This window comes from Apaloderma vittatum, unplaced genomic scaffold (genome assembly GCF_000703405.1).
Source record: "Apaloderma vittatum isolate BGI_N311 unplaced genomic scaffold, ASM70340v1 scaffold5834, whole genome shotgun sequence".
Lineage (NCBI taxonomy): Eukaryota > Metazoa > Chordata > Aves > Trogoniformes > Trogonidae > Apaloderma > Apaloderma vittatum.
The window spans coordinates 16,449-43,180 of NW_009712415.1; the positions used below are offsets into that span (position 1 = coordinate 16,449).

Consider the following 26,732-nt stretch of genomic DNA (forward strand, 5'->3'; position numbering starts at 1 on the left):
TCATTTTAAAAAAAAGAATACTGGGTGAAATGTGTTTGTTTGAAGAGGCAGGGGGAATTTTTTGAAAGGTGATAAGCAGCAATGCAATTAAGAGTTAGTGGTGAGTGTGCCTGGGTTTTGTGGGTGGTTCATTGTGGTGATTTTTTTAATGTTTATTTAGTTTGCCGGGTTTTTTTGTTTTTTGGGTTTTTTTAATCCTTTGTTAACTAGGGTACCTAGAACATGTAACATGATTCATGATCTTTCTTCTTGTAATTTATTTTGAAAGGTGATAAGCAGCAATGCAATTAAGAGTTAGTGGTGAGTGTGCCTGGGTTTTGTGGGTGGTTCATTGTGGTGATTTTTTTAATGTTTATTTAGTTTGCCGGGTTTTTTTGTTTTTTGGGTTTTTTTAATCCTTTGTTAACTAGGGTACCTAGAACATGTAACATGATTCATGATCTTTCTTCTTGTAATTTATGTTAGCAGCAAGTTCACTACTGGTAGTCTAGAAGCAGTGAAATAATTTTTTGTTTTCCTGTCTTCCAGTCTTCTGTTGCTATTTTACTGGTAATTCATGCGACATTAAAATTTTTAACATCTGAATTTTATGAGCTTAGCAATAATCTAAAAACTTCAGATAAAATGCAGAGCTGAAGGAACTATTTTGAAGTTAATATGCTGTGTAGAATTTATGAAACTTGCTAGTCACTTGGGAGCCATAAAGCTGTTGGACCACTTATAGGTACTTAAGGAATTCGTACTCCGTTAGTGAACGTGGCAGGAGGAGCTGGGATACTTTGAGGGAGTTTGCGTGCTGGATCCAGAACAGAGAAGGGGGTGGTTGTGTCTGCACTAATACTCTTTCTCAGCTTAAAAGTGAACATCTGAGAAGCAGCTCCTGGATGCCACAACTTGTCTGGCTTTGACTCCCACTGTGGGCTGGTTTCAGAGCATCTTAAACCTGCTTCCTTTCAAATGGGACTAAGTTGGTACATGCTCCAACTGCTGCTGGACACTTAGTTCTCAGGGTGGAATTAGAGCTTGTTCAAAGGCAGTTACTCTCTGCCTGCCTGCCTGCTGCCTCCCCCCATATGTATATATATGTATATAGTGTGAGTGATAGGTTGCTAGCACTCCACTGTTCTCGGTGTCTGTAAACTCTCATGCTGCATTGCTTGCTAACGTTGACAGCCTGTGTCGACATATTAAACCTAAGCTGAAAAATGTTGATTGAGTTAAAATCTGAAGGGCAAAATTTTGATTAAATGCTCGCTGTCCTGACTCTTAATAGTTCTTCATAAAGTGATCCAATACTAACCTGTGATTTGTTTCTCTTTTGAAACTCAAGTTATATAAATTTACCTATTTTCCAGGATTCGTTTGTGATGTGCTTCTGAAAGAAGAACGGGGAATCCATTGCATAGTTACAGTTTTGGGAGAACTCTCCTCCTAATGTATTTTGAAAAATAATTGAATTATCATAGAAATCCAGCATGGGAGGAGCTGTGAGTGCTGGAGAAGACAACGATGACTTAATTGATAACTTGAAAGAAGCTCACTACATTCGCACTGAGAGTGTGGAGCAAGCCTTCAGAGCAATTGATCGTGGTGATTATTATCTGGAAGGATACAGGGACAATGCTTATAAAGACTTGGCCTGGAAGCATGGAAATATACACTTGTCAGCACCTTGCATTTATTCTGAAGTCATGGAAGCACTGAAGCTTCAGCCTGGATTGTCTTTTCTAAATCTGGGTAGTGGAACTGGATACTTGAGTACGATGGTGGGATTAATATTAGGTAACTTGAATGTTTTTGTTTTAATATAGTATTTCTGCATATTTTTAGATTATACAAGCCCTGTAAAACTTTAATTTTACTCCTTTAAAAATGACAGTACTATCCTGAAGATGGAATCTTTGAGATGTGTTGTTGCAATATTGTGTTACCTACAAGCTGTTCACTATTCATAGAGTGTTCTGGAAGAGGAAGTTGTTCCTGCTTGCTTTCTGTAGTCTAAAATTCTCATTTGGAAGGAAACAATAATTTATTTTTTTTTCTTAAAAGGAAAAGGCATAGAGGAACAAATTGGAGCCCTAAAATTCTAGTCTGCATTGACACCACATTTACAGGTTATTGTTTTGATCTTCAGTTTATGGAAAAATAAAAAATCTAAATTGTAAAGGCTAATAACTCCAATGTACGTAAACAGTTATTTTAAAATACATTTATTTAGCAGATTGACACTGTAGGGATTTTTTTGTGTTTTCAAATACATTTCCTGTGTGAAAAAAAGATGGAATGAAATATTACTGTCTAAATTTCAAAACTACCTTAGAGAGAAGAATGCTGTGATTCTTCCCTCCAATATTTAAAATGCAGAGCATGTATACCAACAATTTTTTTTTTTTTTACAAATTAATTTTGTGGAATAGCTTAATTTATTTTAGTATGTAGTTTACCTAGATACAATTTTGAGTGTATTAGGTGGAGTTTTCATGTTTCCCTGGTTGCAGAAACCTTGCTGACAGGTAATACACAAATTTTTCTATATATTCACAACTGAGGTATGAAGAGTTGATTTGTTGATTTTCAATAAGTTTAGTTACTTTATATGTTCTTATTTATTAAAGAGTAGAAATTATCTCTAATAGTAGATAATAAACGTCATTTGCTGGCATGTCCAGCAGTGTCTTTTGTGGCAGTTAATACTGGTAGACTCAGCAGATTTCACTGTCTTGTGGAAGCAGGAATTGTGTTTGTTCACAGATGTTTAAAAAAAAAAAAGGCTACTTTATTGGAGTTGTTATTAGAGTTTCTGTTTGAGAATAAATAGGTTTAATTATATTTTAATATTTGAAGTTGAGCATTCTGTTTCAGTATTGAAACAATTAGCAAATATTGCTGCGTTTTTTTCTCTTAAATGTTTGCACAGGATAATGAGTTATGGTATTTACTTATTTCTCTGCCTTGTGGTAAGCTTTGTTATTTCATTACTGTTTCTTAGCTATGGTGTTTAAAAAAATAGTTGTGGCTTATGTGTGTTGCACTTGTATCTGTATGTTTATCTAAGCTATTTTGAGTGGCTGTTGGTTGGCTGTTGAATGCTCCTGGCTTTGACCTCTCGTGAAGCAGAATTCCTGTCCTTCAGAATATTACGGGCAGAGTTGAAGAAATTAAACGGGCAGACGTGTCTCCTGCAGAGGGTGAGGTTGCCTGACAGCCCCTGAGGAGCGCGGTTGCACTGCAGGTGTTCCCCCAGAGCCAGCTCAGGTGCTGACAGGACCTCTAGCAGTGCTGAGGAGCCTGGAGCAGCGAGCGCTCAGCTACTTACACAAGTAGACTTTCCGTCGTTCTTTGGTGCTGTACCCAGTCTCCACAGGCTGCTTAGTGTTGTATTGTGGTTTGAGTGCTAGGCTGAGGTGTGGAAGGTATAAATACAGTCTGTGTGCCTTTATTTTCTAACTCTGCTCCCTTCGATAAAATTACTAGTTATGTACAACCATTCTTCTTTAATTTAGTGTTTGTTTTAAACCAGGCAACAGCTGATTTCACAAATTAAAATAAACAGACATAATTTTTTGACAGATAAACCATATATATATTTTTAAAAGCTTTTTTAGAAAAAAAAACATTTCAGTGTGCACTGCAATTAGTAACAGAGAACCATGTGTTTTTTGACAGTAGTTGGGTATCTTTCAATTTGACAGTGTAGTGCCATGTTGGCAGTGTGAAAATGACTAGATTTAATTAGCAAATTATTTGAAGCTGGTAAACACTTAAGTATAGCAACATACTAAAAAACCAAATACCACACCACAGAGATTAAAATAACAGTTAGTGATACTGTTAAAATGTATATGTAGATTAGACTAGATGGTGAAATTTCTAGCTCATTATGCTGAAAGAGGCCAGTTGACTTTGGAGAGTAGCGTAGAAGTTGGTTTCACATTTTCAGAATGGCTGACTCCTTGCTTAGATGTACAGCTGTGACTTTCCTGAGGAGAGAACATGTTTCTTATATTTCTGTTTAAATTACAAATACTGTGGTGGATCGTGGTGGTGTCTTGCATTCACAGATTAAATTTCAAGCTGTAACTGACATTTACAGTTTCTTTTAGTTCTTTTTCAAAATTGAGTATTGGAAGGAATTTTGGGACAGATGATGTCTCTACACTTTTAATTTTCTTTAAATTATGAGTTTAAAGGAGTGATGATTAATTTTTAATTAAAGAAAGCATGCCTTAGATGCTGCTGCATGATCTAGAACTGTAACTGCCTTGATTAGAAAAATCATAGCCTATTGCTGTGCTACGGAACATTAAATAATTAAACAGCTAGGAAGGGGTTGCCTCTGCTAATGTTTTGGTTTTTTTTTTTTTTAACGTGATAAGTAAAAAACTAAATTCACAGTAGGTATGAGTGTCGACAGGAGGTGTTTTTACAAGTTCTAAGAACATCACTTGGATGATCCACCTACCTCTTGCCTGCCATCAGAGAGGTCTTAAGAGCACTGCCTGTGGTAACCCAGTGGATTGATTTTATTTCACCTAGTAGAAAATGTACTTAAAGTATATTAAGAATTTCAGGTATTAATTAGCTGAATGGAATACAGTATTTTTTTCTTGTAGAAAATTGAAGCCTTTCTCAGTAACCCTAAGTCTGTTTTGTGAATTGATGTCCTAGAAAAGACACATTTTATTCTGTTTCATTGGAGTAGCATCTTTGAGCTAAATGTTTAGGAAAGATTTAGAATGCAGTAGAGGATATAAATACAAGTTTTGTCTCATCTTATTGATGTTTACTTTCACTTCTTCCCCTTCCTTCTCCCTTTTCCAATTCTGTGCTCCAGTGACTAAAGTCCCTAGGCTGTGAGTGCATGTTAAATATAGAAACCCCACAGCAAATGTGACTATTTGATTCAGATTCCTTTCTGATGTGGATAATCCTCATAATACTGTCTCATGATTTCTTCTCTTCCTGAAAAACAGTGTTAACTTTTGGCACACAAATAGACTTGGAAATATACTTGGGTTTGATTGCAGGAAAACAGTGTTGCAGTTGTGACAAGTGAACATGTTGTGGTCAATTTCAGTGTTCTCTGTAGAAATTAATTGTTATATGAGTAAAGTGGGAGCAGATTTCTGATTTTGGAACCTGCAAAAGAGAGGAGCAAATGTGGCTCAAGAACTTAATACTTGATCTCTGAATTGTGCAAAGCTGGAGATTTTGCCATAAGAAAACTTTAAAGTTCAAATACCAAAATACAAACTAAATTATAACTTGAAATTGTTGTATTCCTACTAAGAGCTGTGTTGAAGTAGAAGTTGCTCAAACTGACTTAAGTGTAGTCAAGATACAATTTTATTTTTTTTTTTTTTCCCTACGTGCTTATGAAGAAAAATGAATTCTATAAAATTGTTTTGCCACAGTTCTGTCCCTGTTCTTTCATTGATTCTTTGCCCTTTTATCTTTCTCAAGCATTGGTAATGTACATGCCAAAAATAGCTTTGTCTAGCAGTGTTTGGAAGACTTCTGCATTATATATGCTATTAGTGCTTTCACAGCAGAAAGGTATAATGCTGTTCCATGTGGTTGTGTGTAAAGAAAAAAGTGAAACACAAAAAAATACCCTACTGCTTGTTTTTTGTTTGATTTTTTTTTTTACAGGGCCTTTTGGGATAAATCATGGAATAGAGCTTCATTCAGATGTGGTAGAATATGCCAAGGAAAAATTGGAGAGCTTCATAAAATATAGTGATAGCTTTGATAAGTAAGTACCTAATTTGTCTAGTTCACCTTGCAGCAACATTTTTGTTTTTAAACTGAGTGCGTCATTGCTTACAAGTTTAGATAGGGGAGAAGAACGGCATCACACAAGCAAGACATAAAACTTGTTTGTGACACTAGTTCATGAGGTAAGTTAAGGCTTAAGAAAGCACTCTTTAGAAGTGTGCATTTCTGCCGTGTAATACTTAACAAAACTGATTTCCCTGTGTTTTGGTGGTGTTTATACATACACACATATGTATGTGCATGTATATGCATCTCTACATATGTACTTAATTATGTGATATGCAGGTGTCTTTGCGTGGTTAGAGGAATTTGTATCCATTAAGTCAAGTTTTTACTATATAATTGCACCTCATCTTTCTGTATAGTATTAACTATTTTCTAATCTACCACTGTTGATCTAGATGCGAGTAGATTTATCTGGTTGTCTTCTTGCTGATTACCTGAAGAGATGGACTTAGGAGAATTCATGTGTGTTTATACACCACTCATTTTTACTGGTGTACTTCTGGGTTACAGTACTTTGAAGTTTATTTGGTCTACCTATTCAACAATTCTTTATTACTAGTTTTAAGTTGGTGCATGTGAAACTTGGATCTTGGACGCCTCTGCCTCAGTGAAAGAGAGAACAAGGTTTTAGCTAAGGCTGTTCTCAATAAAGACAACTTTCTTTACGGACAGTAAGTTCTCCAACAGTAAGAAATGGAGAAAAGGTTTTGAATTGTAGGAGTCACGTAAGAATTGCATGTCTTTTTGCTTCTTCTCTTCCTCAGCGGGCAGCAGAGAAAATTCTTTCTATCTGTTTACCTTTTTTGTAATGTGCTTTATGACCTGTCGTGCTCTTAGTTATGTTGGCTGGAGCTCAATCCACTTTTTTTTTTGTACCCCAAACTTTGGGAGCTCAGGTCTGACCACAGGTGGTCTTCCTTATAAGTAACAGAAGGCTCTTAATTAGAATATAAAGTTGAATTTAAAGTATCATCCTAGAGTTACTTGTATATGAATTCAGTTCTGTACTTCTGATATTGACTAGATGATCTTCGTACTATATTCCCCCACTGAAATAAATACAATTATGTAAGAGCAGACTCAAATATTGCATTACTACTGTCTTAATTTTCATACAAGCCCTTATGTTAGCTGAGGTTAATAATAAATACAGAAGCCAGAATAAATAAAAAAGAATTCAGTCAGGAACTTCCATGATGCACTTTGTATAATCTGTCTTTAAAAAAGCTTGTGAAATATCACTCGTGATCATTACTAATATTGCATTAGTGACATTTAAGTTAGATGTACCTGCCAGCTAATCAATTCCTGCACATGCCTGCAATTGTACTACAATTCTGTAGGTGTGTGCACTTGGACAAAGAAAAAGCTGGTTTTGATTAAAATGCCATTCTGGCTTGGTGATACGTTTATGTATAGAAATTAAGAGATATTGAGTCAAGTAATAGCAAGGAACTATTATTGTTTAATTGAAATCTGTTTAAGGTGTGTATGTAGATGTATATCAAAATACTGGGGTCTACACTTTCAAAGCATGCAGAAACTGGAAAGAAACCCACAAAGCTGCTAAACTTTGCATAAGTGAATGTCAGTGTTGTGTGTATATTGAGCTTGAATGAAATAAGTGATCATACATAGCAAATTATCTAAATATTCCTAAAGAATAAGAGGTGTATTTTACCCTAATTTGGCAAAGATCAGCTCTGGGGACAATGTTATAAATACTGTGTGCCATTTACAATAATTGTTAAACTGATCTTTAGTTATACAGTGTTATTCCAGTGAGGGGGAAAAAGTCATCAGGTTAGTGAATAGTAACTAGACTTTGTCACTAACTTTGTGTATTTTGTCGTGACGTATTCTGTTTAACAATTCGCCTTTTCCTCACAACAGTGAAATACTGCAGTGGCAATAGAAACATCCTCCTCACTAACCTAACGAAAACTATACTACTGTGAAAGTGCTTTTTGATAAAAACAAATCTACTTGATAATTGTTGAACTGCAGCTGATGTGATACAGATTGACTGGTTGGATTTTGTGTTTTGTGAGGGGATTTGTAGCTTGTCTACGTAGCCTATTCTGGTTAATTGCTTTCTTTGTAAATACTCTGTATTTTAGTGTAGTTACTGAAGATAATGTGTTTGGTTTTGTTTTTTTTTTTAATACCATGTCTTGAATTTTAATCTGCCTCTCGATCATTAAGTCTGGTTGTGATTCTTCTTTCAGTAACTTTTTCCTTCATCTTCATTTGTAAGTGAAAGATACTTTTACCCAAAGTTGTGAGGACTGTGGCATGGGAACTTAACTGCTCACTTGGTCAGCTTAGGATTTGGATGAAAGACACCCAAGAAAAAGGTGTGCAGTGTCTTGTCCACTGTCGAACACTGGTGTATACCTAGCAGGTGTCCTTACTGTTTGCAGATAGATTTTTGTGTGGCAAAGACTTGTATGAATGAAGTTAATTGTCTGAGTGAATGTGTGTATGTGATGGGGAAAACTACCTTAAACTTGCCAGAAGCCTCTAAAGAGGCATTCAGCGGACAGAATGATCATAGATACTGTGATCTGTTTTTCTGCCAGTAACAAAGATTTGCAGACTGAGAATTACGTAAAACTCCGCGTTCCTGCTTCCCTGTGTTCTTGGGTGTATCAAGTTCTTCAGTCTTGTCTGAATATTTTAAACAGTTTCCTGAAACAAAAAAAACAGTGGTTTAACCTTATGGAGAGGTACTTGGAGAGCTTCAACCTAGACTCTAAGTAAATACTTTGTAACTTTGTGATGTTCTTTGCTTGGAGCAATAGGCCTTGGCTTTGCATCTGACCTTTGTGTGGAGCTGAGTCTTGATTTAGGTGGGTTTTTGCCTGGTAAGAAGAAACACTGCTTTGATGCTGTTTTTATGGGGGAATGATCCAATGTTGTGAGGTACAGTGCAACTTTTTTCTGGATTTCTGGTAAGAATGTTGTTGAAATATAATTGTAAACTTACCTTCCTGTAGTTGGGGTAGATGCTTAACCATAGATTGCAAGCAATGTCTGGAAGAAGTTCAGACACTCTCTGCCTAAAAGGAAGGGTTGTCTGCCTCTGGTAGTTGGGCTTCTCAGATTTGGCCTCTTGAACTCTTCATCAGAGGAAAAACTCTTCAGGTACCTGTTTCAGAAAGACAAATAATTCTAGTAATCGCTTGTATCTGTATCCATATCCCACCAATCTATAAAAGTAGTTTTTCCTCTAAATGGAGGTGGATTTGTTCATTCTGAGAGGTAAAATGCCTTGATTTTACTTGACAACATATCTTCGCTAGTAAAAGTAAAGGAGAAGTTCCAAGTGAAAGCCTCGGAAAGCGTCATTATATTTGAAGTGCAAAGATTTTAGGTAGAGATTAAAGAAAGTTCTCTGAGTCTGAAATATCTAAGGCTCTCTTTCATTCTTAAAACCTTCAGGGAATGCATGCCAGTTAAGGGGATAAAAATCATTCCTTAGGAAGGCTCTATCTAAAACTCGTATGTGCAAGTATCAGGCCCCACCTCACCTGTTTATTGAAGGGGAATGTGTTGTCTTTTCTGCTCCCAGTCAACTTCTAGACCTAGAATATCCAGCTTGGAGAGAGAGCCACAGGGCAAGGCTAGGTTGCCCATCTTCTAGCACCCTATCAAAAAACCAAACCTGGGTAAGCTGGTGAAGTCCCTGCTGTGAAAGAAAATCACCAACCCTTCTCAGGATCAAAAGAAACCACTTCAATGGTAAGTGACAAGAACCCTGGTACTGCTTGTGGGATAACTGTTATGGGTGAAACGTCTTCCTGAAGTCCTGTAGTCGATTGTGTTGGCACTGAAAAAGAGTAAGCTTAATCTTCCAGCAGAGTATTTCTTTGTCTTCATCAAAATTCAGAGCTCCTAGCACTCAGAAAGAAAGTGAGCCTGTTTCGTTAAAGCAGATTTGAAATTGAAAGCTCCTTGTATACACACAAAGGAAATAAAACTCTTTCCTGCCTCTGCAGCTGGTCAATGATTGCAGTAAAAATCTAAGCAGGAAGAGCAAACTGTCTCCAAACTTATTCATGGCTTTCTCAATTTGAATCTTACTGATAACTTAGTCTAGTTGCAAATAGTGTAAATGATGGTTTTTTTCAGTGGCACGTGAATTATTTTTGGAGTTTAATCTAACCAGAAAAACAAGAATTTCAGTGTGATTCTTTGCTACCAGGGCTTACCTCAAAAAAGGAAAGCAAAATAGGTTTTTGGAAGATGCCTTTTTTTATTTTAGAGGTATTAGAGAAGTACGATTTTTTAGTTCTGAACCTTGTAACCCAGAAGGCTCTAAAAATGGCAATTGAATCTACTTCCTTCATTTTCGTGTATTTGATAGTTGCAGAAATACATATTCCGTGCTAGACTTCTTTCAGGAATTCTTGACAGAAATTTTTTCTTGCCTCTCTTTTCCTGTCCCCTTTTCTTCACTGTGGAATTGATAAAAAGTATTCCTTTGTTATACTTCATTTTGCCACTGAAGTTTAGATATAGTAGGTAATGAAGTAATAAATGAGTGTTAAAGAGAGAGTGTTATTAGTCATTAAGTATTTTTCAGAACCAGTGTTTGAATTTTTCTTCAGAAGTCATGTATTGGTCCACCTCAGTGAAACTGATGAGAACATTGGAAATTATAAACAAGATAGTTGAGGTTATATGGCAGAAGAACCAAGATAAAATGGAAATTATAAATACAGGTCAAGTAGGGATATAAGTTTCTCACTATTCCTACAGCATTCCCTGGAAGCTGAAAAAAATGTTCAAGACAAAATTACTGAGTAGAAATTTTACCAGCATCACGTGGCTATTGCTCTAATGATGATTAAAATTACTATAATTGTAATTGGATGCAAGGGACTGCAGAACTTACCATGATAACTATTTTGCTGAAGATTTAGTATATTTTAATTTTTTCTATTTATTCAAATATTTGCGTTGTATATTCAGACAATGTCACAAATAGTAAGACTAACAGGCAAAATATCTGTAACGTCTCAACAAAACATGCTAGCAGTCCATGTATATGCATTTATACATGAACCAAAAGCTACTTGGACTAGTTCAAGGACCTTGAAGAAAATGATGAAAGTAGATGGAATGAACGATGGAGAAAAAAGTGGGAAGAACTTGCCATCTTGTCCTGCTGTTGTCCCACTTAAGAAAAGAATTAACACTTGAGAGTTTGTTTACCCATGTTAACTGATGCAGGATTTAAGTTTCTTAGTCAGTGACTTAGTCCTAAACAGACTTCCTTGACAGGATATAACTATGGAAGTATTTATTTAGAAACGAATAGGAAAACCTTTTTGTAATAAGTACCACCTTTAAGTGTGATTGATATTAGTTCTAATGCACTTTTGCAGTCAAGTAGAATGAGAAAGGTTAATGAGGCATAGAAATCAAGGTTTCTTTCAGTGAATGTATTAGTCTTTATACAGGTTTTGGACTACTTGGAGTAAGATTACAGATTTATGAAATTCTTACATTTGACATAGGAGCAGCTCTGAGAGTGTTGTCTTTATAATGCAAATGGACAAAAGAGCCAGAACTTAATACGTTATGTGTGGCCTTTCAATTTGTGTCTTAAAACAGCCACAGGAACTTATTGTTCACCTGCTGTAGCTGTGTTTTAAAAAGAGAGGATAGATTTTTGGAAGTGAAAAGAGTAAGAAACTTCTAAAGACCAATCTGCCAGAACTGCTGTTTTGGGATTGGTGGTTTTTTTGTTCTCCCTCGACCCACCCCCCCATTCTACCGTCCTGAGGAGTCTTTTGCTGAAAATATGGTCAGTATATTAGAATTTGCACAGTAGTATATTAGTATAAGGCAAAAGTAAGTGTTATTTCCTTGTCACAGTAGCAAAAATAGTTTAATGTTTAATTCCATGTTTTCAGAGTCTACAAATTTTGCAGATTCATTTTTATATCTAGTTACTAATCTGTTTGGTTTAAGAGAAGTTTGACTTAAAGCTAATTTAATGAGTTCACATTCTGAATTTACTATTCTATTTTGACGTATGTGTTTAAATGTGTTGAGTTTGTTTTTTTTTAAAATAAGAGTTAATGCATGAAATTTGCCTTCCAGTGCTTTGAGTTCTTTGTTCCAGTGTACTGTCACTGTAGTTCAAATGGCAAGTGTTAACAACTTGCCGGCTTCTTCTTATACATCATTAAAGAGTAGTCATTTGTACCCTAAATATTAAATAAATTTCCTATTGAGAGGGAATTACTTGGAGCAGTTTGATGGTACTAACTGAATTTTCAGATTTTTTTGAGAGCTTTGAGTTGACTGACTAAAGGAAATGAGAAAACGGTGTAAGTTCATCCTGAAACAGGTTTTCTTTCTGAAATGGCTGCAAGCAGCAAGGTGAGATACATGAGTGGTTAGTAAATACAGGGATAGGCAGAAGTGTACTGTTCGATAATAGCCTAGTGTGAATGTCGTAGTTTAGAGGTGTGGGATGTAGTTGGAGTGGTGCTGTTTTTAAGAACTAATTAATTTTCCTCTTTGCAAAAGAGAGGCATAAGTTGCTGAAGTGGTTCCTCAGTAGTGTGGGTTTTTTAAATGTCTTGTAACATGTTTTACTGTTTCCTTCAAGCATAAACCTGTGGATATTGAAAGTTGTTTTTTTTTCATCAAATTACTTGATCTTTCTTCTCAATTTTATTGAACTTCTTCCTTTTCAAAGAATCAAGTATATACACCACTTTAAAAAAAACGAAAAAAGATAATTCCTTCCTACTTACACCTAGTTTCATCTTCAAGAGAAATCAGGATAATATCCTGAATTCACAAAGGTTGCATAGCTAGAAGAGTTTAGCACAACCACCATCTTGTACATCTTCAAAGTTCAAAGTTTTTAAAGGGTAGGTTCTGTGTGTGAGTGTTACAGTAGGATCATCTAATGAATCTCCTTGTAAAAAAAAAAACAAACCAAACCCACCCTGCTATTAGGGCAGATTATCGTATTATGCTCTCTTATTTTTTATTAATATCTTGCTATCATGCAAATACTAGATTGGTGGATATGGATACAAGAGCAACAAAATTTCATCTTAGTTCTTTGCTATATTTTTTTTTAAATAGATGTCCATTTTATTACATTATTAGTATTTCTTTGTGTTTATCTATGGGAAATCTTACTTAAAAGAACGTGGGCAGTAACGATTTATTACTTGCTAATTTTCTTGAGTTGCTATAACCAAGATAAATGCACTTTAAATTCTACACAATTTTTTTTACGTTTAGCTGGAGGACTAGTACTGTGGCTGTGTTGAAGATAAACTTGAAACACACGTTGTTGAGAGATAGATTAAGAAATGTGGAAGATGGAAGAGTAGAATCAGGTCAACAGATGTTATATGTGCTTGAAACTGCTTAATGATCTTGGGCCATTGCTAAATGTGATCTCTATGTGCTTAAATTTATCCTATGGCAAGTGTTCATTTAAACAAATTTTCTGTTGCTCTATTATCTACAACTCTTGGCTGTTGGTTCTCTTGTAATCAAGATACCAGATTCAACTGAAGAACCTAGTGTGATTAAAACTTCTCTGGACTGTTCCAGTATGCTTTTACTTTCTTTTTTTTTTTTTTGGCCTCTGATGTGGGAAATAACAGGGCTTTTTTCCACATTAACTATATAATGCCCTGGAAGGCCATCCTGGTCCTTTGGTAGAGGTGGACAAATGGTAAAAAACGCTTGGTATTTCTTAGTTGCATTTCAAATCTGTAACTGAAAAAAAAAATAATATTAAAATATTACCTCATCTTGGTAAGTAGCTTATGTGTTTGTCAATGCTGCATGTTAAAGCAATAAACCATTTCTTTTTAGCAGTGTTATTAATAAAAGATAGCTCAGTGTAACACAGAAGGAAACTGAATATCTGGTCTATTTTGATATCTCAAAGGCAATAGTAGTAAAATCAAATTGTTGGATGTAGTGACAATTAGGACTAAAAGACTGAGTTTGAAGTCAAATTCCATTGTAAAATTAGGTGGTTGATATTACTTTGATACTGTAAGACTAACAGGCTTGTGGTGCTGTTGGCAGATATTCTTAAAATTGGTTCCTCTCTTGTATTTTCAGAACCTTTTGTACTTACGTTTTCAAATGTTTCCTGATCAAATGAATATTTTTATAGCTGAGTAAAACTGAACTTAACTTTGCTTATTTCGAAAATTATTTTGTCAGGTTAACAGAACAAAATATAAAAATTATGCTTTAGTCTGTTGAAATGTCATCACAAATTCCTGGATTAGATAAGTAAAAGAAAACGGTACGTGCATGTATCAGTTCTTTTCGCTTTGCAGGCACATGTATCTTTTTGTGATAGTGGAGTCAGCTTGAAGATTCAGGGAGTGGGCAAAGAATCTTGTTGCATCACTGGTGATGTTTACTTTACATGGAAGTGTGGAGGAGTGAGGTTTGCTGTTGTACAGCTTAACCAGATTCAAAAAGTCCATAATGCTCAACTAACTCTGTATGCCTTTAGTTCTCGTATTTCATCACTGCTCATACCATAATGCAGGAGACGATTCTGTGGGAAGCACAAATGAAGAGGGCTGGCTTTTGAACTTGCATTTTGCTATGACCAGAGATTATTCATAACCTTTCCCTCCTATTTCTTATACCTATTACTATCTTTCTGGGAAAGAGGAGGCTACATATGGCAGTTACTGAACTGCCTGTATTCAAGTGGGCAGGTAGAATACCAGTGCAGGCCAGCTGGGTGTTACCATTGCAAAGCCAGGTGAGCTGAGTAGACCCCCTTGTTTGTTTTGGACTAAAGAGATGTCTTGAGGAATTATGTGTACTCTAGTCCATGGAATGTCTAGGTTTGCTGTGGGAACCTCCAGCTGTTGACAAATTGTATTGAAACTAGCTGAAACTATGTGGAGGAAGAAGGTATTTTTTGAAGTACACGGACTAATAACTGGCTCTTCTGGTAATAAGCGTTGTGTTTTCGCAAAACAGTGCTAATAACTTGGAGCACACTTGAGCCAATTTAAGGTCCCTGTGGACCGAGCTGATCTCTAGTGCTTAACCCATCTTACTCTTTTAGGTGTCTTGTAGTTTAATGCCAGCTGGCGAGTAAGCACCACACAGCTGCATCTGTACTTGCACATACCCACCCTGGTTGAGGTGAAGACCTTTTAACAGGTAAAGCAAAAGCAACTCATGCAAGCAAAGCAAGACAAGGAATTAATTCACCACTTGCCTTGGGCAGGCAGATGTTCAGTCATCTCTGGAAAAGCAGGGCTCTATCACATGTGACAGTGACTTGGAAATCATAGAATCATAGAAACTTTTTGGTTGGAAAAGACCTTTAAGATCATCAAGTCCAAGCATTATGTAACTATACCAGGCTCATTTCTAAACCATGTCCCTGAGCATCATATCTAGATGGCTTTTAAATACATCCAAGGATGGTGATTCAGCTACTTGCCTGGGCAGCCTGTTCCAGTCTTTAATAACCATGGCAGTGTATGTTTTTCTTCATGGCTGACCTAAACCTACCCTGGTGTAACTCGAGGCCATTTCTTCTTGGTTGTACCTTGGAAGAAGAGACCAACACCCATCTCTCTACAACCTCTTTTCAGGCAGAACACTGAATGTCCCCGTCTTCCTTCTTCCCCCAGCTTTAGATATTGAGTGTGATGTCATGTGATCTGGGATATTGCTTTGGTTGATTGGGGTCAGCTTTCCCACCTGTGCATCCTCCCAGCTTCTTGTGCTCCCCCAGCCTCCTCACTGGTGGGTTGGGGGGAGAAGCAGAAAAGGCCTTGACCCTGTGTAAGCACTGCTCAGCAGTGACTAAAAGATCCCCGTGTTATCAGCGCTGTTTTCAGCACAAATTCAAAATATAGCCTTCTGCTAAAAGATCAGCTGATCACAGCCAAAATGAGCACAAGGTATAATAGGAAGTTGCTTGTTTCTTCATTTGTAGTTTATGCCCTTCTGGTTGCAAGCGATGGAGCTAAGTGAGAATTTTTCATCAGCTTCTACTATATTTGTAAAGACCAGTGTGGATTTTCATGCACAGCTCACGTAGAGTATTTTGTGTCTAGGAAATGCATTGTGGTTTGGGTTTTTTTGGTCATGTGTTTTGATTCCTTGAGAGTTTGATGTTCCTACTTCTTTAAAAACATATGACTAGTGGCTTTCTGCTAGAGGAAGCAGTTTAGAAGTATCTGATAATAAGCTTACCAGCTTTCAGAGGAGCATTCTAAGATGAGAAGCTGTAAAAGTTGACAGGTTAGGGTGTCTTCATTTTTCAAAAGCTAACCAAGGGACTGTTTCAGGATCTACAACTTGGAAAGTTTTAGTGTTGTATTCTCTGTCTGTGCCCCCCCTTCCCTCTTGCACTTCTTTTTACTACAACGATACTTTGCTCAAACTTTCAAATTAAATTGATGTGGTGATGCGTAACTTCAACTGTAGACAACCTGAAATGAAAACTACAGCCTGAACTTGCCTGATTGACCTTCACTGAAGAAAAATACATGATTGTCCAAGTGCTTAAGAAATGAGATTACTTCTTCAACAGAGCAATCAGTGCCTTGGCTTGCATTTTCTTTCCACCATTTGACCTGCCTAATGTATTTCTAGGTCTTTCTGTGTTAATCTGAAATTACTTTAACCATGGTTCAGGGTGGGCTAGTTGCCCAGTTGTGTGCAGCAAGGCAGTCATTCCACACTCTCTCACTCTTTTTTTCTTTATCTACCAGCGTTGTGTGTAGCTCTCAGTTTTTCCTCTGGCTTTGGAAGAAGAAACGACATTACGGACTGTTGACCACATATGGCACATGAGAACTATGCAGTAGTTGGTAAAGGATTCTGGGATCTGTCTGTGGCTAGTCAAAGAAAGGAGAATTGCATTATTGTCATTATCAAGCATCCCATCTTGGTGGGACTTCAAACAAAAACTGAAGTTTGATAGAATTCTAATTTCTTAATGGCAGTGCTGTAGATAAGAAAGTCAGCCAAGCCTTATAGGCAGCATCCCTGAACAGGGAATGCTGACAAGCTTCACTGGAACTGGAGGAACATTGATGTGAATGTTGTGAGGTGCTGTACTGGGATTTACTGCAACTAGCCACGTGAAAAAAATCTTCTTTTCCAATGACAGTCAACTGTAAAGTTCATAAAATGGCTACATGTATTGAAGAAGTTCTTAGAAAACTGCATTCCTTCTGGATGAAGTTTGAGATGCATTGGATTTTAATATTGCCTGATGAACTTTATGAACTGTTTAATGCAACAACAAAGTGTTAAGTTTTACTTAGTGGGTTTTTTTAAGAAAACTATAAATGCTTTCTATAAGCTACTTTAACTTGTTCATTTTAAAGTGCTTGGGAAAAATGTGAAGTTATTTGTAGGAGGGTTTTTTTTTTTTTCCTAAAAAGTGAAGTACTTGTATTGCAGCACTAACAGCTGAAGCAGTGAAGTGCTGCAGAGATTTGAAAACTGTCAGAAAATACCAGTGTAATGGAGAATATGCATTTTTGACAATAAAGCTGTTGTCTGTCTTTCCATTGGTATTTTATGCAGTGACAAAGAGTACTTACAGCCCTTGCAACTTCTGTTTTAAATGTAGGTCCACTTAAAACCAGTTGTATAACTTTCATTTGCTGATGACAATTAGAACAGATGCTTCTGAGGTTTTTTGTGGGTTTTTTACTTGCTTTGTATGTGGTAAAAAAAAATTACGTTTTCCACTAAATTCCCTTTTTCAGGAAAAGTAGATGGAGCTCAAGGTGGAAAATTGGGAGTAGAGAAAACATTCTTTCTAAAAGCTTAATATTTTTTAAAATGAAGGGGGAGCTATTATGAAATTAACTGTTTCAATATTCAGCAGCCTGGATATCACATATTGTTGATAAATGCTCTATTTTAAAAAATCCTAACTGTATGACTTTTAAGGTTTCTTTAGACAAATCTGTTTGCAATTAGGAAATGTGATGATGCTTTGAGTTTTTCTCTGTTTTGCATAATACATAATTGTAACTGCTTAAGACTTTTTCTTTGGTGGTCCCTGATGTGGCAGAAAAAAACAGGTTATTTTCAAAGCAGTATTGCCATAATATTAACTTTAAAAGTATGTATACTAATCTTTCTTTGTTACCTAAGGGAAGATATGAAAAGTATTTCTCTCTTTATCTGGACTGGCTTCTAAAAAAACCTGATTTGAAATGTGTCCCCTCTTTGTGTTTTTTTTTTTTTTTCTTCCCCTTAGATTTGAGTTTTGTGAACCTGCCTTTGTGGTTGGTAATTGTTTGGAAATAGCCTCAGACAGTCATCAATATGACCGGATTTACTGTGGAGCTGGAGTCCAGAAAGACCATGAAAACTACATGAAAATTTTATTGAAAGTTGGAGGCATTTTAGTAATGCCTATAGAAGATCAGGTGACTTAGTGACAATTTCCTCTTTTTATCTTTTAGTATGAGAAATATATAATTTAAAGAATGCTTTTAAATGTGTATTTCACTATGTTAATGTTCAACTGATGATAACTTGATTCACTGTATTGTTGCGCATAGGCAGATATTAGTCTTTTTAATGAAGATTTTTCCCCTTAAACTTGTAGGAAAGCATCAGTATCCTACTTCCAACAAAGTCTGTGGCAAAACTGTGTCTTCAGTGAAACTAGAACTCCATTCATAATATTTTCAGTGTATTATATCAGACCCAGAACTGCTTTGAAATTTCCCTGCCACACAGACGTTTTCAGTTAGTACTTCAAAGCAAGGAAACCATCCACTAAACCAGAAGAATTTATTTCAGAGAAATGTGAAGTAGCTGTGATTAGTGGGACATTGTAAGGGGAGGAAAAAATTGAAGGAAAAAGTTACTTACTTCCAGCAGTTTTCAGTGTTATTTTTCCATGTTAGATGAAATGTTTTTCAGACAGGTATATTATTTTAATAATACTTCGCACTTTTATCACTTTTCGTCCTTAGATTTCAAAAGGCTTTACAGAGGTAAGTATTGTTCTCCCTGTTTTACTGAAAGGAAAGTTGAGAAAGACAGGTTATATGATTTACGTTTATGTCCTCCTAAATACACGATTACTAAAAAGCTTGTTGATGAACTTGCTATTTTTTCTTCCAGAAAGAATTAGCATGTTTACATATCTGCTTTCCCAGAATACCAAAATGAGATTTAAACATAGCCTGCATGATTCAGTTCCATAATGACTTTTTTCAGTATTTATGGGACTAAGATACTGTCAGGTGAAATTGATGGAATCCAGCTTAAAACTTGTCACAGTTTGAAAGCAAAATGAAAACTATGTGTATACATGCCCTAGCCCTTGCCATTTGTAAAGTGTAAGGAGCAGCTTAAAGAACCTTATTAATCTAGCCTACGGAGAAACATATAAGGGAGCATTTAATTCCTGACTTGGCCTCCTAAGGGAGCGGAGAATTTACCTAGTAGACAGGAGTCCAGTTCTCCTCGCTGGTGCACAGCAAGCACAAACAAGAATGTTACAGATGGCAGCAAGAAGGCATTCTGCCTGCATGTAGGGAAAACAACCTTTTTATAGTAGTGGCTGAATGCTACAGCAGGTTGAGATTCCCCACCTGTCTAGACAGTCCTGAGAGTTCTTTTTTTTTAACCTCATCGAAAAGCTTCTGAGTTTCCTGATTTTACTTTGAAGTTGGTCTTGTTCAAGCAGAAAGTAAGACTCCAGAGGTTGCCTCCAATCTAAAGTGTTCTGGGATCTTTTGGCAAAATCAGAAAAAGCAAAACTTAGCGCCAGCCTGATTTTCCAGCTACGGCTCTTCCCATTCCCAAAGAGCCTTATTTAGTGTTCTGGTGACTGAGTAATATTTCAAGGAATATGGAAATCATCTCTGTTTGTAAAACAGCCTGTATAAAGTGTATGAAAATAGCAATGTGTTCGAACACCAAACTGAATGATATTGAATATGACAAAACTGTAACTGCTGATTTGTTTTCATGGGGGTTTTTGCCTTTTTTTTTTTTTTTTAATGCAGCTAACGCAAATATTGAGAACGGGTCAGAACACCTGGGAAAGTAAAAATATCCTTGCTGTTTCATTTGCTCCACTAGTGCAACCCAACAGAAATGACAACGGCAAACATGACACTGTGGGACTGCGTAAGTTTCATTTGTACTTGCTCCCTTTGGCTTCACGGGTTGTTGCAGGGCCTGCTGGTGGTGTTCTGCAGTTGAGGAGACTATGCTGTGCAGACAGTCGTAATGTGATGGAACAGGAACACACATTTGAGCAAAGCAGTAGCTCCGTGATATGTTTTTTTGCTCCTGTCACATGTTCTGTGTTGATAAATAATTAATATCCTGAATTAAAATGATACTGTGTTTCCAGCTTCTTTTCCTTTTAGATTGAACTTTTATACTTCTAGCGACGTATAGATACAATAACAAGCTAATGTGAGGTCAGTCAGGAGTGCCAACTTTTTGATGATTTCCCAGAGAAAAGTGTTTTTCTCTTCCCCCTGAAATGGAAGAAACAGGTGTGAAATGCAGCAGCAGTAGGGTGAGATACTAAGAGCTCCTGAACTTTCGGAATGAAAATAATGAAGATTAGCAGAATTCAGAACTGAACTGTGGTGAATACGTGTTTCCTTGTAGTAGTTTAATGCAGTAATCCCAAAATGACTTTTTAGTGAGAAAACAACACACATGTGTGCTACTAAGTTGACACTATTTAAAAGAACCAGCAAACCAATGTTAGGGACTTGAAGTTACACCATAAAATGAAATTAGTAAGGCTTCATTCTAAGAAAAGAAAAGACTGAAAAAAAGGACAAAAGACAAGAAAACAGAAACATAGGTGTGAAAAGTAGGTATGTGAAGCTCAAGAAATAAAAAAATATGGCTAATTTTCCTTTTATAATAACACTGTCTTTTTATTTCAAATCCACACACCTATAAATTAACCTAGAAGTTCAGAGTAGCCTAGTAAACATTATCCTTCAGAAATTGCAGTTGTCACTGCTTAGCAAATATGGAGTCTATGCCATGCTTTGAACAACCCTTGAATGCCTTCTGGCACATATATGTAGACTACATTTAACTATCATATGTGCATGTGGCTTAGTAAGCTTGTCAACCAGTCATACTCAAAGGTAGAATCTTTTCCTTGTAGAAAACTAGAGATGTTGCTAAAAGGATCATTTTACCAACTTAGTTATTGGTTAGAATACCAGGTGCTGCTGCTAGGCAGTTGGAAAGAGGTGAACATTAAACATCTGAAAATATCATCCTGTTCCTCTCATTAAAAAAAAATAAAATCCATAATGTGAATAGTTTCTCTCCTAAAAGGATTAATCAAACTAAGACAGATTGGCAGTAAACCACTTTGAGAAGTTCATGTTACCAGTATATGATACAGGATGGCTTGTTCAACACCTGTGTGGCGTGTTGCAAGCATTCATGAATCTGTCATTATGGTTAGACTGTAAGCTGTGTGGTAAAGGTCAAGCAGCAGTAGCATTGGTCATAGATCATAGGTTAAGTGACTATTCTGTATATCAGTGAAATTTTACATTTGAGCAGGATAACATGATTGCATAGCTCCACATTTAACTCAGACTGGGAAGTGAACTTGTCTTGACCCACAGTGTACTGCATATACTGAAACCTCTGTCTGATCATAAGCCCAGTATATCACTGATAAGGCACAATGGCAGATTTTGCTGAAGTCTAGTCAGTTTGTCTTAAATCCATGAGTATGAGTGGAACTTGAGGTTACTTCTGGTATTCAAAATTTCTAGGTGTCTTCTTGCAGTTCTGTATTCAGATTTTATATTACCTGCATAGGAAAGCTTTCTGACTGTCTCACTGTAGGACTCCCTAACTATTTTTCCTACCTATCAAGCATTTCTTTTTATTAACAAATAATACAGCACAGTCTAAAGCTTCCTGAAAGATCAGTTTCTTTGTAATCTGTGTGTATGTCTGGGATTTCTGAACAGAAGTGCAGGAGCTTTAAGGCCTTGACTTCCTTTGTGTAGGATGAATTGTTGGTAGTTACCAATTATAGCGTATTTCGTTTGTGAGGAGCTTATTTTTGTCTTTAAACCTTTTTAGATGCTATAGTCTTCAAAATCAACTAGAAAATAACCATAACTAGCACTAAAAATATGGTGGTTTTATGTTACCTTACAGGATAAGAAAGATGAGTTTACTGCTTTGACATCTTCAGGATGCAGTGTTTTGAAATTTTATTCTGTACTTTTTTGAAGGAATTACTGTGGTTTTTGTTTTTTTTTTCTTCTGATGTAATGAAGTTTCTCTTACACAGTTTTGTATATGGGATGAATACAAGCTAGTCCATTATTTCAATTTTATATAGTTTGCACTTGCATTTACTACAATCTGAAATCATGGCTTGTTTAGCCTGATATCACAAATGAGTTTTGGATAGTTGGACAGTGTTATGTTCTTGAGTTTTGAGTTGACTTTATGTTAAACAAATGGCATTAGGCTTTTTTTAATATTTCTGTTGGCATTAGCTGGAATCAGTATTGTCAGTCATAAATATTCCTTCTCTCCCAGATATGAGTAACTAGTGTGCAACTGAAGTCAGTGTATGAAAAAATTGATTTTGTTTGAAATACATTGAGTGTTTTTTAAGCTGAATGGCATATTTGAGGTGTAAACATAAAGAGTATTTCTTCACTAACTTCTTCCTTGCTGTAGTCCCCATGAATTCTGTGCTACTTTGTGTAGGAAGAAAAATGACAAGAAAGTTTAGACAGGCTGCAGTTTTGCTTTGTGGGGTTTTTTTTTGTTTTGTTTTCTGTGAAACTAGCCATCTGTAGTTTGTCTAGGACAGGCATCCACTAGCCTAGCAATACCTAGTCATCACCTGTTTCTCTGTTACTGGAAAATATGTAGTTTGATTCTTTCTCTGCTGCCAAGATGTGGATGATTTACCTGGTCGATCAGCTGTGAAGCTGACATGGCCCTCCCTCATCAGTTGGATTCAGTAGGAAGTAGAGAAAAGCACAGTGAGTACAAGAGGAAAGCAGAAGGGCTCTTGTCTAAACAAATGTGACATAAGGGTAGAAACTTTCCCAGCAGGAAGATCTTGAAACAGTGCTAGCAGTAGGTCCCAAGACTTGCTAGGTGCTAAAAGGTGACAGTGTCTGTTGTATACTTTCTTGAGTTTATTTTAATAATCTGTTTATGCTTTCTACTCCTTACACGTCTGTCAGAATACCTCTTTAATTTCTTGGACTGTGCTGCAAGGTTTGTCAAGGTAGCTCAGTCTACCCTTGTTTCATTTGCATATAGTATCACGTACTAAAATTTCAGTTGTTCTTGAGCATTAGTCTTACTGCCTTACAGGTAATTTTTTTTTGCTAGAGAGCAATTTCACCTATAATAACTAACTTTTCTTTCATTTTAGCTCCATGTGCTGTTAGGAATCTCCAGGACCTAGCTCGAATATATATCAGACGTACACTTAGAAACTTCATAAATGAGGAGATGAAAGCCAAGGGTATTGCTCAGAAGGCTCCTCCAAAACGAAAACGCAGGAGATGTCGTAGACGCAGGATTAACACCTATGTGTTTGTTGGTAATCAGCTCATTCCTCAGCCTCTAGATAGTGAAGAAGATGAAAAAATGGAAGATGATAATAAAGAGGAGGAGGATAAAGATCACAGTGAGGCCTTGAAGCCAGAAGAGCCTCCTCGAAATCTTTTGAGAGAGAAGATTATGAGCCTACCGTTACCTGAATCTTTAAAAGCATACTTGACCTATTACAGAGAGAAATAACTTCGTTTTAAGTAGAAATAATGCCTACTGATAGTTCCTTTATTCTTGAAAATGTAGCATTTATTAAGAAGTAGGTGGACAAATTATTATTAGTCTTTCATCAAGACTGAAGTACAGCGATAAATTGTAACTTGTCTCAATCTTGTCTTTGCTACAAGGAAGACTTGCATTCAACAGTAGAATCCCTTTTTAAAAATCTATTTTTCTTTAAATTTTGAAAATGCTGTTTTAACTCTGATAGAAGTATATATTCCATTATGCAGCACTAACCAATATTTTGCATGGTAAGTCTTTTTTGATCCCTGACAGATTTGTATTGATAAAAGGATGAGTGAAATTTTATATATGCTAAATAGTTGTTAAACTCATGCATCTGACTTGATGAGCAATTGTCTGTATTTATTGTTACTATTAGGGCAACATTGTAAAAAATGCAGACACATCCTCTAATGTCAGAATCAGACCCTCTTAAAGTTTATTTTACTATGGCTTTGTTGCAATCATTATTACTATGTTGGTATAGATGTATTCCAACAACACAAGTGCAATAGATGTATACAGACACTGAATGAGCTGGCTTTAATGAAATACAAGAATACAAGTTCTGAAATGTCAGATGACCCTGCTACTTCTGCATTTATATCCTTTTGCCAAAAGATCTTGAGAAAAGTAACATCTTCTCTCAGAGCCTTAAAGAAACACACACTGAATAAGAAGCCAAGCAATGCTTACTTCAGCTCTGCTTATATTGAACTCCATTCTATACATTCAGTATTTCTAACTAGAGGCACTTCCTCATTTGTGGGAAGTTTAGGACAGTACATTTTGTTTGTTTCTGCAGCTCACAGCATTATATCAAAATGTTTGGTAATAAAAGATTGTAATTTAGGTTTCATTCATCTATATTTACTGCTTTTAAGTAGAGGTAGACTTTCAACAAAGTTTAGTTTGTATTGCTTATTGGGATAGCTATAATAGTAGAAGTTAGAATTTGTTCAGCAAATGCACTTTAGTAAGTGAATTTTATACTTAACATGCATCTCCAAGAAAAGGTAGACTTGTGCTAGCCTATATTTTTGTTTCTGAGCATGGCTCTTAGCACAAAAATATTTATAAAATCATATGCATCTTTTGGAAACTTAAGAGTAGCAGTGCAACTGTGGGGACCCACAATAGTGCTGATTTAAATCCTTCTGCAATTTCTCTATTAGTTGTGAAGTTACTTGCAGTTCTCATTTTTAACTTCGTTTGCTTTTACCATCTTAATTTCTTCATTCTGTTGTACCATAACCATAAGGGAAAACACTGTTTATTAAGAAGTTGGCATGATATGCATTAAAAGCCACAGTCGTTGGAAACCATACACCTGTTGGACCCAGTGAAAAAACATTCCTCTTGAAATACCCTGCGCAGTATATTTTATAATACTGGTCCCATTTTTTGTGAGTGTAAATAACATTAAAATAAAATTATCACATCTTTCTAAAACAGTAGGTGTTCCTACTCCAGATATTTATAACCAGCTGATATTCCTGTGGTCTAACAGTCCAATATTAACTTCAAAATTTGTAAGCATTTTGTTGCATCTGAGAATGAAGATAACATGTAATCCCCATGACACTGACTCTTAATGGTGCATTTCATGCTGCAGTCCCTGTTTTTTAAGGTACATCATTGTAATGTTTAAGTGGAACTTTATGAAGGCCTGTTGTACCAGCATGTGGAGTTAATTTCCGCAATATATTTACAATATAAGTAAACACATCTATTTGAAATAAGTATTCTGATTTTGTTTTAAAAGCAGGAAAAAATAATAAGAAATAGTTTTCCAAAATAATGATACTAATAAAGTAGTTGTGATGCTTCAACTGTAAGAACTGACCATAATATTGTTTTAAATGGATTATTTTAGATGGAGTTTAAATAATCTGAAGTTTGAGATGGTTTTTTGTCTCTCCTTTCCTTGGAATCTACATCTATAAGCTCAAGAGTATGAGATAACTAAATATTGCTTAAATACTGTAAAGACTTTATACAGGATGCTTTTGGAGACTAAATTTCTGCATTCTTTCACACCTGTATACTTGGAAAAATGGACAGCGGATGACTTGTCATGATTCTACAGTATGTAAGTGGTTTGTGGTTTGTTTTATTTTGAAGTCACTGAAAGAGAGTGTTTCTTCTGTGTTTTATATGTGGATTTATTTTACACTCTTGAATTTATATTTACATAAATAAAAACATAGAAACGCAAAATGAATGAAAACTTTAATTTTTACCATCTCAGTTGATGATGGGGACATTGTTGCAATAAAATGAGTTTTTTGGTGGTTTCCGCCTGCTTGAATTTGTGTTTTTGTTCAAGTATTTTAATTTATTTGAAAATTCAGATACCAGTTTGTTCACAGTTGGATGAGTACGATCTTAATAAAGGCTATTCTTGAATTTCAGAAGTGGAGTAATTCACCTTCGGGTTTTTTTTTTTTTTCAAGGGTTGGAAGATGCTTTGTTATTCATGAAGCTGGTCTGGGCCCAGCACGAATTTTGAAGTACTCGTGTGGAGACTTAGTTTCTTCTGGAGGGCCCAGAAGCTGTACTTGAGCTATATACTCAAGAATAGTTTCATGTTGGGGCTTTTTTTTGATTTCTTATTAGTGTAAATATTGTTTACACCCTCAGTGGAACAACTGTTTGAGTCATGATAAATGAGGTAAGAAGAGCAAGGGTGGTGAGCAACTAGTGAGCTGCACTCCCTCTTGATGCAGCCTTATGTTACCAAAGAGAGGAAAAATACAAGGTGGGCAGCCTAGGCTGACTAGCAGTAATGTAGTTGTGGTCACTGTAAGGAAAGATGTGATGAACTGAAACTCCCAGGGTTTTTTATCTTCTTTGGTCTGTAGGATGATTCTAGACCAATGCATTTTTTTTGTTAGACGTGGAGTTTTTAATCCTGAGTTCAGAAAAAACTGAACATCCTGCCTTCATAAAATTTGGTAAAGAGTTTTTATTGGAATGAACCTGAACAGTTCTGTTGCTGAGCACTGTCTCTTGCTTGTTTAGATGCTCGCAATGTAGTTGGGGTTTTTTGTTGTTTGGTTTTTTTAAAAAAAAAATTTTGTCTTCTAAACTATTTAAAA

The 26,732-nt window shown here is 36.0% G+C and overlaps 1 protein-coding gene across 1 annotated transcript; it reads left to right on the plus strand.

Moving 5' to 3' along the window:
- The first annotated feature begins 1,351 nt into the window (after positions 1-1,351).
- PCMTD1 (protein-L-isoaspartate (D-aspartate) O-methyltransferase domain containing 1) lies at positions 1,352-25,933 on the plus strand. The gene is made up of 5 exons (XM_009867981.1): positions 1,352-1,782; positions 5,653-5,755; positions 18,053-18,224; positions 19,821-19,944; positions 23,225-25,933. The coding sequence occupies exons 1-5, from the start codon at positions 1,476-1,478 to the stop codon at positions 23,593-23,595; spliced, it is 1,077 nt and encodes a 358-aa protein (XP_009866283.1). The 5' UTR covers positions 1,352-1,475; the 3' UTR covers positions 23,596-25,933.
- The last annotated feature ends 799 nt before the right edge of the window (positions 25,934-26,732 follow it).

What these genes read in the sequence shown, in the direction of transcription:
- PCMTD1 (XM_009867981.1), top strand. Translation starts at nt 1,476, where the DNA reads ATGGGAGGAGCTGTGAGTGCTGGAGAAGACAACGATGACTTAATTGAT. An exon ending in TATAGTGATAGCTTTGATAA is followed by an intron (nt 5,756 to 18,052) that starts GTAAGTACCTAA and finishes TCTTCCCCTTAG; the next exon opens with ATTTGAGTTTTGTGAACCTG. An exon ending in TAATGCCTATAGAAGATCAG is followed by an intron (nt 18,225 to 19,820) that starts GTGACTTAGTGA and finishes TTTTTAATGCAG; the next exon opens with CTAACGCAAATATTGAGAAC.